Source organism: Laccaria bicolor, genomic scaffold (genome assembly GCF_000143565.1).
Source record: "Laccaria bicolor S238N-H82 LACBIscaffold_41 genomic scaffold, whole genome shotgun sequence".
NCBI classification, from domain to species: domain Eukaryota; kingdom Fungi; phylum Basidiomycota; class Agaricomycetes; order Agaricales; family Hydnangiaceae; genus Laccaria; species Laccaria bicolor.
Genome location: NW_001889912.1, coordinates 484,516 through 498,038, shown reverse-complemented (window position 1 = coordinate 498,038; position 13,523 = coordinate 484,516). Strand labels below are relative to the sequence as shown.

The following is a 13,523-nucleotide window of genomic DNA, read 5'->3' as shown; positions in this document are numbered from 1 at the left end:
GTGTTAGTAGGCATGAGAAGTGCCTTGTGAAATATTTTCAGCCCAAATTCACCAAGAAAAATGTCAAGGACTGGTCCAGAATGATTGCTCTATGCAAAATGTACTTTTATTGTGGACTTTTCAAGTTATACCCAGTGCAAATTTATTTGCTATCATGCTATATCTCAGGCATTGTTTAAAAGACATTCTGAGTCTCCATGGATCAACTCAAAAGAATGGTAGCATTTTTTCTTCTTTCAGAAAAGAAGGATCAATGTTGTAGATACTTGTTTACTTCCAGAAAAACTCTAAAAATTAGCTTCTACAGACATCATGCAATGTTCATTTTGACATTTCTACCTACCTTTTGTATTATACACACTACAAACATTGATGGGGAGTCATTCCACCTCAATCCAACAAATATATTGGGTGAAAAATACATAAAATGGAAAACAAGTTCAAATTTACCTTTTAGAGGAGGATATAAAATTTCTGGCCCAGAAACCTTATGTAGCTCATAACAATAGCAGGGAGACCCAGTGTTCAAAATATCTCTTCCTCAAGTTGTAAATTGCTTCCAGTAGATTGCAGTCATTCAGAATTTCCCATCCCATTTTTGGCACTTGTCACAGTTAATTCCCTGCCTTATCCTGAGTTTTCAATTGTTCATCCCCAGACTTGGTATGTACAATCTACACTATGTTAGCTATGTTTCATACACCAGAGCATAGTTCTCAAAATGTTTGGTTCTTGTGTTATAGTGCCAACTTTGTAAAAAAAACCATGTGACATTCTTTATTGTGAGTTAGTGTAAGTTGTGGGCTCCTTTGTTTCTCAAAGAAGCTGAAGGAACAGCCCAAGAACAGCCTTCCACTGCTGTCATCCTGTGTGAAAAAAGCTCCAATAAAATATTCGTGGGCTCCTTGTGGGCTCGATTATATATCTAAAATCGCTCATCAAATGTCTTGTAACAAACACTAGCGCACACACCAAAATCTTGAAGCGGCCTAGCATTTTGTGGGTACGCCGTTTTAGATCATGTCCCGTCCGAGCGATCTCACCAGGGTTAACCTGGTGGTGTGTACTTAAAAAGATGTCCCCAGTCTACATGCAGCTCAGCGCAGGACGCCCTACAACTTCGTACATCGCAACGCTGGACCGGTGCAAAAATGAAATTCTTTACATCCCTCTTACTTGGTGTTTCTTTGACCAATTTCTTCGTGTCTGCGTTACCATTCTCTGGTCCGTCTTCAAGTTCCGAGTCCAATATCGCTGAAAGGGAGGACACACAACTCTTGGCTCGTACTGTATGTACCCCTTTTCGAATAGTTCCCGTCTTTGCTGATATCGCGATTGATACCAAATTTATTATCATAAAGGACCGTGACGATTTTGCGAAACATGGAACGTATAACAAGAAGGATGTGGTCAAATTTGTCAAAAAGATCCCTTTGGCGAAATTGAGCGGCTTCGGCGATTCTACTCGAGTGATACACTCGGTTGACGAAAACAATAAACCGGCCAGAAACCGAGAAGAGAAACAAGACAGTGGGGTGAGCGACACTTTTCCTTTGCCATAATACCCATCTCATTTGTCTCTCTGTTAGTTCCGGCTTGACAACCAAGGGAAGACTTGCCCGGGGGAGGACTACCACAATCTTCAGGTGCAGATAAATGGTCAGGTCAAAGGCAAGTCCACTGTTGGCGGTATCCTTGTAAAAGGTGATATGAGCCCCAAACGTGTAATTATATTTCCAGATACTGATTGAGAAAGCGCTGAAAATATTTCTCCTGTTTACAGGTTCGGGCGAAACTTATACACGCAGTCATGCACCCTGACAAAGTGCGTCAATATGCCAAGGGTGAGCCCAAGCGTAAGGCGCAAGCCGGACACTCACCTGACAAGTCGCGAAAACGTCCGAAAAATGGAAATAAAGGTCCGAAAGGTGGAAATAAACCGAAAAGTGGAAAGGCCAAGCACAAGTAGATTGCGATGAGATAGTACATATACCAAGATGCATACACTGGCTTATGTAGACAATGAAAAGTTTTCATTTTGTCGAAGAGCAACATTGGAAAAAAATATCGAGGCTTGTCGTTTACTCCAAAGTCTTCAAGATGAAGCCGGGAGACGAGATTAGAACAAAGCCTAGAAGGGCGAGGAAGATGCAGAAGAAAGCTCAAGGGCATGACGTGGCAGAGAGGATGGAATCAAGCACCGACGGGAGGCATCCGTGCTATGCAGAGCCGATAGAAGGACGAGAACATACTGGATGATAAACGTACGTCCACCACTGAGCCATAGTGTTCACTCTTTCGTCCTTGAGAACTTCGGCGCGTGTAGAGTGAGTAACCTCAGCCTCACAAGTTTTCCGCGCCTACCTTCTTCGAAAGGGTTCCTGGATTGAGGGTGAATGTTAGTCGTAGAACAGGAGGAAATATTTGCCGTATAAGAATATTCGCCGTGGCCGAACGATCCAAACTGTTGTGGGGGGGAATAGGTCGGGACGAAAGAGGCGGATCGAGGAGACTTGACTCATCATCATATGATACTGCTTTGTCGTGGATCAAGCTGATCGCAAGAGATCTGAGATAAAAAGGAGAAGAGGAAACGTGAGAAAAGACATCCTAGAGGGAATCAAAAGAAAGATGGTGATTTGGATGTGCTACACACCAGCTGATGCGGGAATTCGAACAATGGAACCCTCTTCCTTCCCGTTCTCGCGTCATTTAGCGTGCTCTGCCAGCTTGAATGGCTTAGCCAAATTTATCCTGATATCAGCGCTAAATGACCCACCTGAGCCTGACCGAACCCAGCTTCTTCCCATCCTGGTGTTTAGTTTCACCGTAAATTGTGCCAAAACACAGAGTAGCTGCAATACATATATGATTAATTCCTGATGTCGGATGGACGGTATACACAGACTTACTTCATTGAGTGTATCCCATCCAATCCCCATTTGTATTTGGAGTCGTTGAATTAGTATCAGTCTAAGAGGGAACTGGAAGAAAGATTGAAGAAAATTGATTGATGCGTTTGCAACTGTGTTGACGAAAGATGACGTCACTCAAAGAAACGCAGAAAGCCGCGTTTGGTAACAAGCAACATCCGGCGAAATTCCATCTCAAATTGATTTAGGTAGGTTATGTTCAAGGGTAACAAGAAGGAGTTACTTGCATCAGATATGAAACTAATCCTAGGTATCTGGCAGCAGAAGACAAACTTGCTTCGCAGTAACTTCACAACATCAAACCACTGCCCAGTAAACCCACCTTCCTCGCCGTGGCGCGAGATCCCCTAAAGCGTCGACGAACAAAGATCCACAGAACAAACAGCACAGCAGCGAAGCCAGCAACGTTGACAACACCAGCTGTCACATTTCCACTAGCACGAGCACGCGCCGAGTCCAATGCGTTCGCAACGCTTGCAAACGGCGCCAATCCACCAACACCCAAATCCATCGCTCCAAGCTCGAAAATCCGTTTGGCCACAACCCCAAATGTCTCTCCTCTCCCCTCACCCACGCTCAACGGCTCAACCGCACCTCTACACCCCTTCAGACCCCCATTCCGCGCAATCAACACCGCAGCACCCATCGTCCAGCTCGCACGTTCCTCCATCTCTCTCCCATTAGGAAACTTCAACATTCCTTTCAAAACTTGCACCTTATCCATCCCAAACCCACTCTCGTCATCATGTAAAACCGTCAACATCCACGCTGCCTTGAAACACCACGCGTGGCTGAACTTGGTTACTTCTCCATCGAAGAATCCCGTGCAGTACCGCTCCACAGCTGCCGTGAACAGTCTTCGGTTGTAAGGTTCCGAAACAAGATACCCCGCCCCAGGCTTCGCCGCGAAAAAATCGTACGTATACTGCAGATTCGCGACGCCGATAAAAAGGTTCGAGGTTTCTTGGACGAATGGGTAATAAGGCATCGGCGGGCTCTTTTTCGCGCCTTGCGTTAAGATCCGTTTGGCGAGTGAGAGGCAGGTCCGGAAGTCGCCTGTCCCGATGATCCCTTTGATATGTGCATCGGGTGCACCGCGCGGAAGACATGGGTTCCCAACGCTGTCACCAGCGGCACGGGCCTCGTTCCAGATGATATTCCTCAACTCCGCATAAACGGAATCAGCCCCGAACCCATCCCACGTCTCCGAATAAACTTCATCGGCGGCACCTCCTTTCGCAATGCAAACCTTCGCATTCCCACCCCCCGTACCCGTTAAATGCCTCCCAGCACCATAAGCAATCTGGACGCTAGCCCCACCGACCTCAAACAACCCCTGCTTCCGCTCATCCCCATAATTCAACGCAACCCACCCAAGCACGCCCTCCGTCCTCCCACTTATAACTCTAACATTCTCCTCCCTCGTCCCCGCATCAAACAACGGGAACTTTTGCGCGTCACTCAGCACTTGGTGGGCCTTTTGCAGGAGGGGAAGTTGGGAGGTCTCCGAGAGGAGGCGCATGCCGCCTGTTGCGAGGAGGTAGACTGGGACGCTTGATTCTTGAGATGAGGAGTTGATGACTCGGAGGAAGGAGTGTGCACCCTCGAGAAGGAGGATGAGGTACGATTCCGTTTTTTCAGGTGTCATTTTTGCGAAACCTTTCATACCAGGTCAATCAGATTTGCCAACTTCAAACTCGAACGTAAAAACAAAAAAACCAACCAGGCGTGCGTTCAAGTACCACCGACCCGTTCTTCTCTTTCGCCAGTGCCTCTTCATCGGGGTACACTTTGGTGACTTTTAGATTCTCGTCTCCCTGGCTGGCGTCCCAGCTATACACGTATACACGCGTCGCGGAGGATCCTGCGTCTAGGACGGTCGCGTATTTGAGTTTTGATGGGGAAGGTGAGGGGGGGAGGAGGGTTAGGGCGGATGACATTGTCGCGTGAGAGGTCGTGTCCAGATAACTTGTGTAGAATCACTTATGTTGCGGGGGGGAATACTGTTGGTATTTATGCAAATCGGAGCCCGTCATGATCCAGGGATGAAGGGCCCTGGTTTGTATAAATTAAATGAATTTGCCGTACCGGAGGAGGAAAAAGCCCGGTGACGGTACCTACCTAGGCACGTCGGAATTGCGCACAGGCACCACGAGCTCGACGCGTCCATTCGATTCTTTAACGCATGTTCATAAGGCAAGGTATTGTTTGAGGGTCTGGGAACTTGAAGAGCCCCAAACGTCTCGATGGACAACTTCACAGGACCCAGATCTACAGTGCAAAACCCCTTGCTACATCGGTACCAAAAGTTCTCCTATGGGACAATCATCATTGTCGTCACTGTACCATCGAGTCACTCGATTAATATCATAACAGACCAAAGTTACCCCGCAAGGCTTTCTTTGGCCTGGTATTTCCCGCCGGAAAGCAAGACACGGAAATCGAGCTTGGGTCTGGGAGCGTGTGTTATTTTACGCGCAACGGGAGTCCATGATAGCAGACGGAGAGTCGACGCTGGTAGATAGGTGGTGGAGTTGGTTTGAAGTTCTGGAAATTCCTGGTCTGACGTTAGTCCCACATAAGATGAAGCGAAATGCGAAGACGAATCTTACAATGGATTTCCCCGTTACCACCTTGGTAGAGCTTGGTATGTAGATAGTCGAGTTTTTGAATCGTGGTTGAATTTGACAAGCCGGACAAACTTCTTGACCTCGTGCATTCGGTTTCTGCTGCTAGCTTGGCGTTGTTTCAAATAGACGCGTTGATGAAGGTACGTCCATTATTATCATTCTTGAGTTCTAGGCACAGTACGTCTCCTGACACACCCTGCCTGGTGTTCGAGCACAGGCCCAAGCACAAGCATTACACCTTGCATCAGCAAGTTGGGGGGTGGCGTGGTGACTTCGAAAAGAAGGGTGTTGAAAGTCAGGGAGGCGTTGGGAGCAGTAGAGGACGAAGGACACAAGGTACTTGCGAGAGTCATTTCCTTGTGGGACATTTGACGCCAGCGCTGTAGATTCAGTTCTCCGACGCCGCAGGGGCCACGGGTTGGGGGTGTTGGCTTCGAGCAGTGCATGAGGATTAGGTGCCGCTCGCAATCCATCTTTACCTGCTTTTGACGGAAAAGAGACCCGAACAATTGGAGGGAACGAATCGCTGCAACAACGTCAACATGTAGTACTACTCTCATGACAGAGGTAACTGTTGTACTCACCTCCTCCCAACTCGATGTTCATGTGAAGTGCATCAAGCTACCAATATACACCACCACCAGCAGGGATATAGGGGGGAGACACCAATGGTCGTGCAATTCTCGTACGCTGTAAGCTGTACAGGGTAGTTTGGAGATACGACGTCGTTGAAGCATGGAGTTCATGCAGGTAGGCGGCTGATCGAGATGACTGGTATCTTTAAAACCTTGGTTCGACGGCAGTGTGTCGGGCAGGATAGTAACGGGTCCTTTGAGCTTGTAAAGAGCGAGAAAGTTGCGGAAACGTCGAGTGGAGTGCCATTGTGTGCTGTAATTGTCATCGAGTCAGCCAAGTAAACGACAGATACGGAGTCAGAGCCTGACGCACCTTGACTCTGGAAAACATTCTCCTATTTGGAACATCGCGAGAGCAGTGGCACGAGTAGTTGGCAAGGTGGTGGTGGTTGAACGTTGAACTCTGGAGGTTTGTTTGGCGGCAACTCACATCACAACCTCAAGAAAGTTACGGGGGAAAGGTAAGTAAGTACTTGGTCCTACGCACAACCTAGTACTTAATAGTCAGAGGTAACAGTGTAACCAACACCTCCCAGACCAGAACGTTCGAGAGAGCCGACGCCTCACGCCCGTTGGTCGTTCTCTCGCTCTATTCGTCCACCTCTCCACCTTCTCCACCATCAACTCCGGCGTTGCGTACTCGAGCATGCCTCACGATGGTCTTCCAGCCTACGGCACCACTGCCCCATTGGACTTGTCCAAACTCCGCTCGTTCGTCGCCTGTGTTTGCCATTCCTCCTCAAAAATTTCAAAGCGGTGTCGACGATACAGAGCTAGTTCAAAGGGTTCGAGTTCAGCGTCACAGAGGTCGTTGCTGATGCGATGTCAGCCGAGGAATTTATCTTACACTTCCAACCAACGTCGGTGGAGAGACCTCCTTAGGAAGACGGCGACTTGAGGGGGTCGTTATAAGGCGCCAGGCAAGACCTCGACCTTGTGGAGGCCGACTGAATTCGCACTATCGGCTCGTGGATGGCAGGAACCTCGTCCAATCCATCATCCATTTCCGTCACGAGCCATCTTCCACCAGACAAATAGGCGTGTTGCTGATGCAAAGGTAAAGTTTGAGGAACTGCAAAGGTTGGCTGTCGTTGACCGTGGTCCGTTAGTTTCATTGAGCAGAAAGAGTGGGCGAATGGGTGTGTGCCAAGGGAATACGCTTGGATTTCAGTGCAGCCAGCTGGGTAAATAATCGTTAGCTATCGCAGGATTGGAAGCGAAAATCATATGAACTCACTCGACATCCTCCATCAGGCAAACCGATTTAATTAAAGCACGGCCAATGTGAGGACTCAATATATTGGCACTCGAACACGACCTGCTGAGCCATGCAGCAACTCTGTTTTTCAAAGAAAAAAAGACTTTGCAGCTATGAAAATGGATATTTAGAGAAGGGCGAACTCGACGATGATTCGGTCACTCACTATGAGAGCTCGTGGCGCCAAAAAGATTGTCAAGACGAAAAAAAGAGCCGTGTAGATTGAGGAGACTTCAAGACACCGCACAGAAAAACATGCCATGACCACTAAGGTCAGCCGAGGTTCCCGCGTTCGTCGAGTATGCTCTGCCTATCAGCAGTCCAATAGGCGCGTTCGGCGCTGACAGAAGACTTCATTCTCTGGTCGTGAGCCCTGTAGGTGTCATAGTACAGACTCACCAACACAATAGAAAGTCGAGCCCACTCACCAAAGACACTGGTAAGCCGCCAAAGACTGAGAAAGACGAAGGCAAGGACTTGAAGAAGTCTGGAACGCCCAGGCATGTATATAAAAATAGACACAGGCACACGTTCCCCTGGGAGCTCAGGCTGACAGGCTAGGAGTTCCTGGGTTTGGGCGCTGTCCTTTGTTGCCCTCCCTCATCCTGAACCTCCATCTTCGATATCTCAACATGGGATCAATCTAACCAGAAACCCCCTTTTCGCGTGGAACCCTGGGTTTCTTCTGCATTTGGTAGAAATCCCCCTTCCATCAGTCGATGGGTTATTTTGAGGAACCCCATGTCGGAGTTAAATTCCTAGATGCCGACGCGTGCCGCGCTCAAATTTAAATTGATCTTGGCTCCCCGGGTCATGATGAGAAGAGAGCGCGACGAGTTGAACTCCATCATGCACATCCCTTGTCGCACACGTATCGTCGCGCGATACGACGCGCCCACTCTACAAGTGGTTACCACGGTAAATAATATTGGTTCATGGTCTACACGATGCTACAAGATGCAAACAAGATGAGGGTTTGGACGGGTAGCTATACTTACATAGATGTAGGAGAGCGGGAGTGGTTTAGGGATGCCACTGCTCCCTTCCATAGTCCCTTGCTACTTGAAAGGTTGATGACCCCGCCGCCAACTTGAACTTATGCATGTGCATGTGGTGGACTTCAAATATTCTGAGCTCCGCTTCTTGTGGAAACAAGGTTTCTACGCAAGCACTTTGGAAACCCTGGGTTGTTCAGGGGAAACCAGGGTTTCTGGATAGTTTAATCCCTCAACATGAGCGGAGCGAGCTTCTTCGCGGGCGCTCACCGCTTTGTCGCTAGCAACAGCACATTCATTGAAGCTGGGACTGTGAGTGGAGTGTTTTCTAAAGGTATCTGTCAAGCAAGCTGATGGCGTCGGGATCTGTCACGGTTGCAGGTCAACATCCACGGCAATAGGACGACATCCGATGGGGTCATTCCCCTTCCGCCAAATCCGAGCATTCGGTTCACAGGGCGTACAGAAGCCATTGCCAAACTCAAGAGGCATTTTTTTACCGACACAAATGAGAGCACTCAGTTCACAGGACATACTACAAAAGCCATTGCCAAACTCAAGAGGTATTTTTTTACCAACACAAGTGATGCAGGTCACAAGAGAAAGTTTTTCCTGTTATATGGAATGGGGGGTATTGGAAAGACTCAGATTTGCTTAAAGTTTATTGAGGAAATGAATGGCAGGTGAGCACCTATCAAAAATTAGTCTCACCCTGCTGCAATAATATTGAATTGCCCCCAGCTTCTCTCAAGTTTTCTGGGTTGATACCTCCTCCTTGGGTACTGTCATGCAGGCACTTGAGGCTATTGGTCAGTCTTGTGGGTTGGATTGCTCACCTGAGTCTGCTCTCCAGTGGATTGGCTCTCTGAAGGAAAACTTTATCATGATCTTTGATAATGCTGATGTTCTGTCACCTGCTTCACTGGAGGTGTATTTCCCACCTGGAAGGAGGGGGAACATTCTGATAACTAGTCGTAATTCTGCCATGATGACTCTGACTTCACCTAGGAATTCTCTTGAAGTGACTGGAATGGAAGAAAGGGATGCTATTGAACTACTTCTGAAAGCAAGTTGCTTGGAATCTACAGTAAATGTTCAAATTCGAGCATCTAAGATTGTAAAGGAGCTCTTCTGCTTTCCTCTTGCTATTGATCAAGCTGGTGCTTACATTGCTTCTGGGGCCACCACTATTGGAGAGTACCTTGCAAAATATTCAGAGCACCAAAAAATGCTATTATGCCATTCTGAATTTACTGGAGCTTCTAGGTATAATAGAACTGTCTATGAAACTTGGGAGGTATCATATAAAGAAATTCAGCAAAGGGCTGAATGTGATGATTCTCACAAGTCTAATGCAGCCAATAGTGCGATGCAACTTCTGGAATTATTTCCTTTCTTCCATCATGAGGGAATAACTGAGGAAATCTTTTCTTATGCTGCCCTTCCAGAAGATAATGAACCTTCTACATCAGATTTCCCTCTTGCCAGTTCACTGCTGGACCGAAGACTACTTCCTCTTGGTGAGACAGGCACTTGGGATAATTTCATCTTTAGAGAGGGGATTCGAAGATTGCTGTCTTTCTCTTTGATTATAAAGGGCCCATCTGAAACTGTATATGCCATGCATCCTTTAGTTCATACCTGGGCCAGGGACAGATTGAGTTTGAATGAGAGGAAAAAATGTTGCTTAATGGCATATGTCACCTTGGCTTGTTCACTCAAATGGAAGGCAGACCAGCCATATGGATTCCAGAGGACCTTGGCAATACATGTCAGAGCAAATATGGAGTATTTGAAATCAGAAGGTATTGTTAGTTACATAGATGATGCATATGCAAAGTTTGGGAAGCTATTGCAAGAACAAGGATTTTCAAAGGAAGCGGAAATGTTGCAGATTAGAGTTCTGGATAAAAGGTTCAACATTCTTGGAGTGGAACATCCAGATACAATTTCTGCCATGGCAAGTCTTGCGTCAACAAATGGAGACCTGGGAAAATACATGGAGGCAGAGGTGTTAAAGGTCCAAGTTCTGGCTGCAAGAAAAGAAATTCTTGGATTGAAACACATAGATACAATTCTTGCTATGGGAAGTCTAGCATCTACATATAGAGACCTGGGAAAATACAATGAGGCAGAAAAACTGGAGATCCAAGTTCTGGACACAAGGGACAGAATTCTTGGAGTGGAACACCCAGACACAATCAGAGCCATGGCAAATCTAGCAGCAACATACCACGACCTAGGAAAATACACAAAAGAAAAAACCCTGGAGATGCAGGTTCTGGATGCAGGAAACAAAATTTTTGGAGTGGAACATCCAGATACAATCAATGCCATGGCAAATCTAGCATCTACATATAGAAGCCTGGGAAGATACAAAGAGGCAGAAAAGCTGGAGATCCAAGTTCTGGATGCAAGCAACAGAATTCTTGGAGAGAACCATCCAGACACAATGTTTGCCATGGCAAATCTAGCATCTACATTGAGAAACTTGGGGAAGTACAAAGAGGCAGAGAAACTGGAGATTCAAGTTCTAGATGCAAGGAACAGAATTCTTGGAGTGGAACACCCAGACACAATCAGTGCCATGGCAAATCTAGCAGTAACATATGGAAGCTTGGGAAAGTACACAGAGGCAGAGAAGCTGGAGATTCAAGTTCTAGATGCAAGGAACAGAATTCTTGGAGTGGAACACCCAGACACAATCAGAGCCATGGCAAATCTAGCAGTAACATATGGAAGCTTGGGAAAATACACAGAGTCAGAGAAGCTGGAGATCCAAGTTCTGGATGCAAGGAACAGAATTCTTGGAGTGGAACACCCAGACACAATTTTTGCCAACTCAAATTTAGCAGTAACATATGGTAACCTGGGAAAATACGCAGAGGCAAAAAAGCTGGAGATTCAAGTTATGGATGCAAGGAGCAGAATTCTTGGAGTGGAACACCCAGACACAATCAATGCCATTGCAAATTTAGCATCTATGTATAGAAATTTTGCAAAATATAAAGAGGCAGAGTGGTTGGAAATCCAAGTTCTGGATGCAAGGAAGAGAATTCTTGGAGTGGAACACCCAGACACAATTTTTGCCAAGGCAAATCTAGCAGCAACATATGGTAACCTAGGAAAATACACAGAGGCAAAAAAGCTGGAGATTCAAGTTCTGGATGCAAGGAGCAGAATTCTTGGAGCGGAACACCCAGACACAATTTTTGCCATGGCAAACCTAGCATCTACGTATAGAAACCTAGGAAAATGCAATGAGGCAGAAATGCTGGAGATCCAAGTGATGGATGCAAGGAAGAGAATTCTTGGAGTGGAACACCCAGATACAATTTTTGCTATGGCAAATCTAGCAGTAACTTATGGAAGCCTAGAAAATACACAGAAGCAAAAAAGCTGGAGATCCAGGTTCTGGATGCAAGGAAGAGAATTCTTGGAGTGGAACATCCAGACACAATTTTTGCCATGGCAAATCTAGCAGCAACATATCATAGCCTGGGAAAATACATAGAGGCAGAGGAACTAGAGACTCAAGTTTTGCATGAAAGGAGCAGAACACTTGGAGTGGAACACCCCCATACCATTTTAGCCATGGAATACTTAGCAGTTACCTTTAGAAGTCTGGGAAAGCATGAAGAGGCAGAGAAGCTAGTTCTCCAAGCTCAGGAAGTCCAAAGTAGAGTTCTTGGAGCAGAATTCCACTGTGCAACTGCTACTGTGATCAATGTTGAAGATGCACAGGAAAGTTAGCTTCTCAATGAAGCAACTCACTCCCTCAAGAAGAAAGCTCAGTTATAAGTGCATGTTTGTTTTATGCACATAAATTTGGACTTCCACAACATTATATGGCTATGAAAATCTTTTTTGGTTTCACACCACAAGCATCCCCTACAGCTACATTCAATTTCATGGATGTCCATTCCTTTGCATTTGCACCATTCCAGAGGAATTGTTTGACCTGTCTGAACATCTGTACTATGCAAAACTGTGCAGGAACTTCCCAGTGTTCATCCATCAAGTTCAACTTTGATCCCTTTTCAAATATCAATTACAGCTGTCCCCTGTCATGGGGGTTCTGAATAAATTTGTGCCTGCTTTCCAATCGTTTATTGTATTTCTATTGTTATTTTCTTCTGTGCTTCTCTCATTTTATTCCTACTTTCTTCAACTTTTGTGATTTAATCTTTGTCTTTCATGCTTGCATTTTAGATAGATTCTTTTTTCCAAATGCTTTCAAATATTTGTATGCCCATATTTTTGTAGTATCACATTAGTTTTGGAATACAAGTGAAACTTTACCCCTTGATTTTCACTTTGGACACTGAGAGGACCATGACATGTGGGAGTGAGGAAAGTGCAATTGGACATGCTGACAAGATGCATGAATACCTAAACAACACATACACTCACTGATCAAAAGTAATGTCACATGATTTTTTGGACAAAGTTGGTGTTATAACACAAGAACCAAACATTTTAAGGATTAAACTCTGGTGCATGAAACATAGCTAAGGAGGTGTAGATTGTATATACCAAGTCTGGGGATGAACAGATAAAAACTCAGGATACAGCAGGGCATTGACTGTGATAACTCCCAAAAATGGGATGTGACAAAATGGGAAATTCTGAATGGCTGCAACCTACTGGAAGCAATTCACAACTTGAGGAAGAGATATTTTGAACACTGGATCTCCCTGCTATTGTTATGAGCTTCATTAAGTCTTTGGGCTAGAAAATTTTATATCCTCCCCTAAAAGGTAAATTTGAACTTGATCTCAATTTATATACTTTTCACTCAATACACTTGTTGGAATGAGATAAAATGACTCCTCATTAATGTTGGTAGTGTGTATAATATAAAAGGTAGGTAGAAATGTTAAAATGAACATTGCATAATGTCTTTAGAAGCTAATTTCCAGAGTTTTTCTGGAAGTAAACAAGTATCTACAGCATTGGTCCTTCTTTTCTGCAAGAAGAAAAAATGCTACCATCCTCTTGAGTTGATTGATGGAGACTTGGGATGTCTTTTAAACAATGCCTGAAGTATAGCATGATAGCAAATAGATTGT

At 45.6% G+C, this 13,523-nt stretch overlaps 4 protein-coding genes across 4 annotated transcripts; 1 reads left to right on the top strand and 3 right to left on the bottom strand.

The window, feature by feature from the left end:
- Positions 1-1,075: 1,075 nt before the first annotated feature.
- LACBIDRAFT_332534 (uncharacterized protein) lies at positions 1,076-1,969 on the top strand (the record flags this gene model as incomplete). Its single annotated transcript, XM_001887058.1, has 5 exons — positions 1,076-1,224; positions 1,262-1,289; positions 1,362-1,535; positions 1,590-1,724; positions 1,784-1,969. The coding sequence occupies 5 exons, from the start codon at positions 1,076-1,078 to the stop codon at positions 1,967-1,969; spliced, it is 672 nt and encodes a 223-aa protein (XP_001887093.1).
- A 1,253-nt stretch (positions 1,970-3,222) lies between these two features.
- On the bottom strand, positions 3,223-4,873 carry LACBIDRAFT_309781 (uncharacterized protein; the record flags this gene model as incomplete). The annotated part of the gene is made up of 2 exons (XM_001886984.1): positions 3,223-4,592; positions 4,657-4,873. 2 exons carry the CDS (start codon positions 4,871-4,873, stop codon positions 3,223-3,225), a joined length of 1,587 nt encoding a protein of 528 aa, XP_001887019.1.
- Positions 4,874-6,165: 1,292 nt separating this feature from the next.
- LACBIDRAFT_309780 (uncharacterized protein) lies at positions 6,166-6,546 on the bottom strand (the record flags this gene model as incomplete). Its single annotated transcript, XM_001886983.1, has 2 exons — positions 6,166-6,451; positions 6,512-6,546. 2 exons carry the CDS (start codon positions 6,544-6,546, stop codon positions 6,166-6,168), a joined length of 321 nt encoding a protein of 106 aa, XP_001887018.1.
- Positions 6,547-7,076: 530 nt separating this feature from the next.
- LACBIDRAFT_309779 (uncharacterized protein) lies at positions 7,077-7,442 on the bottom strand (the record flags this gene model as incomplete). Its single annotated transcript, XM_001886982.1, has 2 exons — positions 7,077-7,378; positions 7,436-7,442. 2 exons carry the CDS (start codon positions 7,440-7,442, stop codon positions 7,077-7,079), a joined length of 309 nt encoding a protein of 102 aa, XP_001887017.1.
- Positions 7,443-13,523: the final 6,081 nt, after the last annotated feature.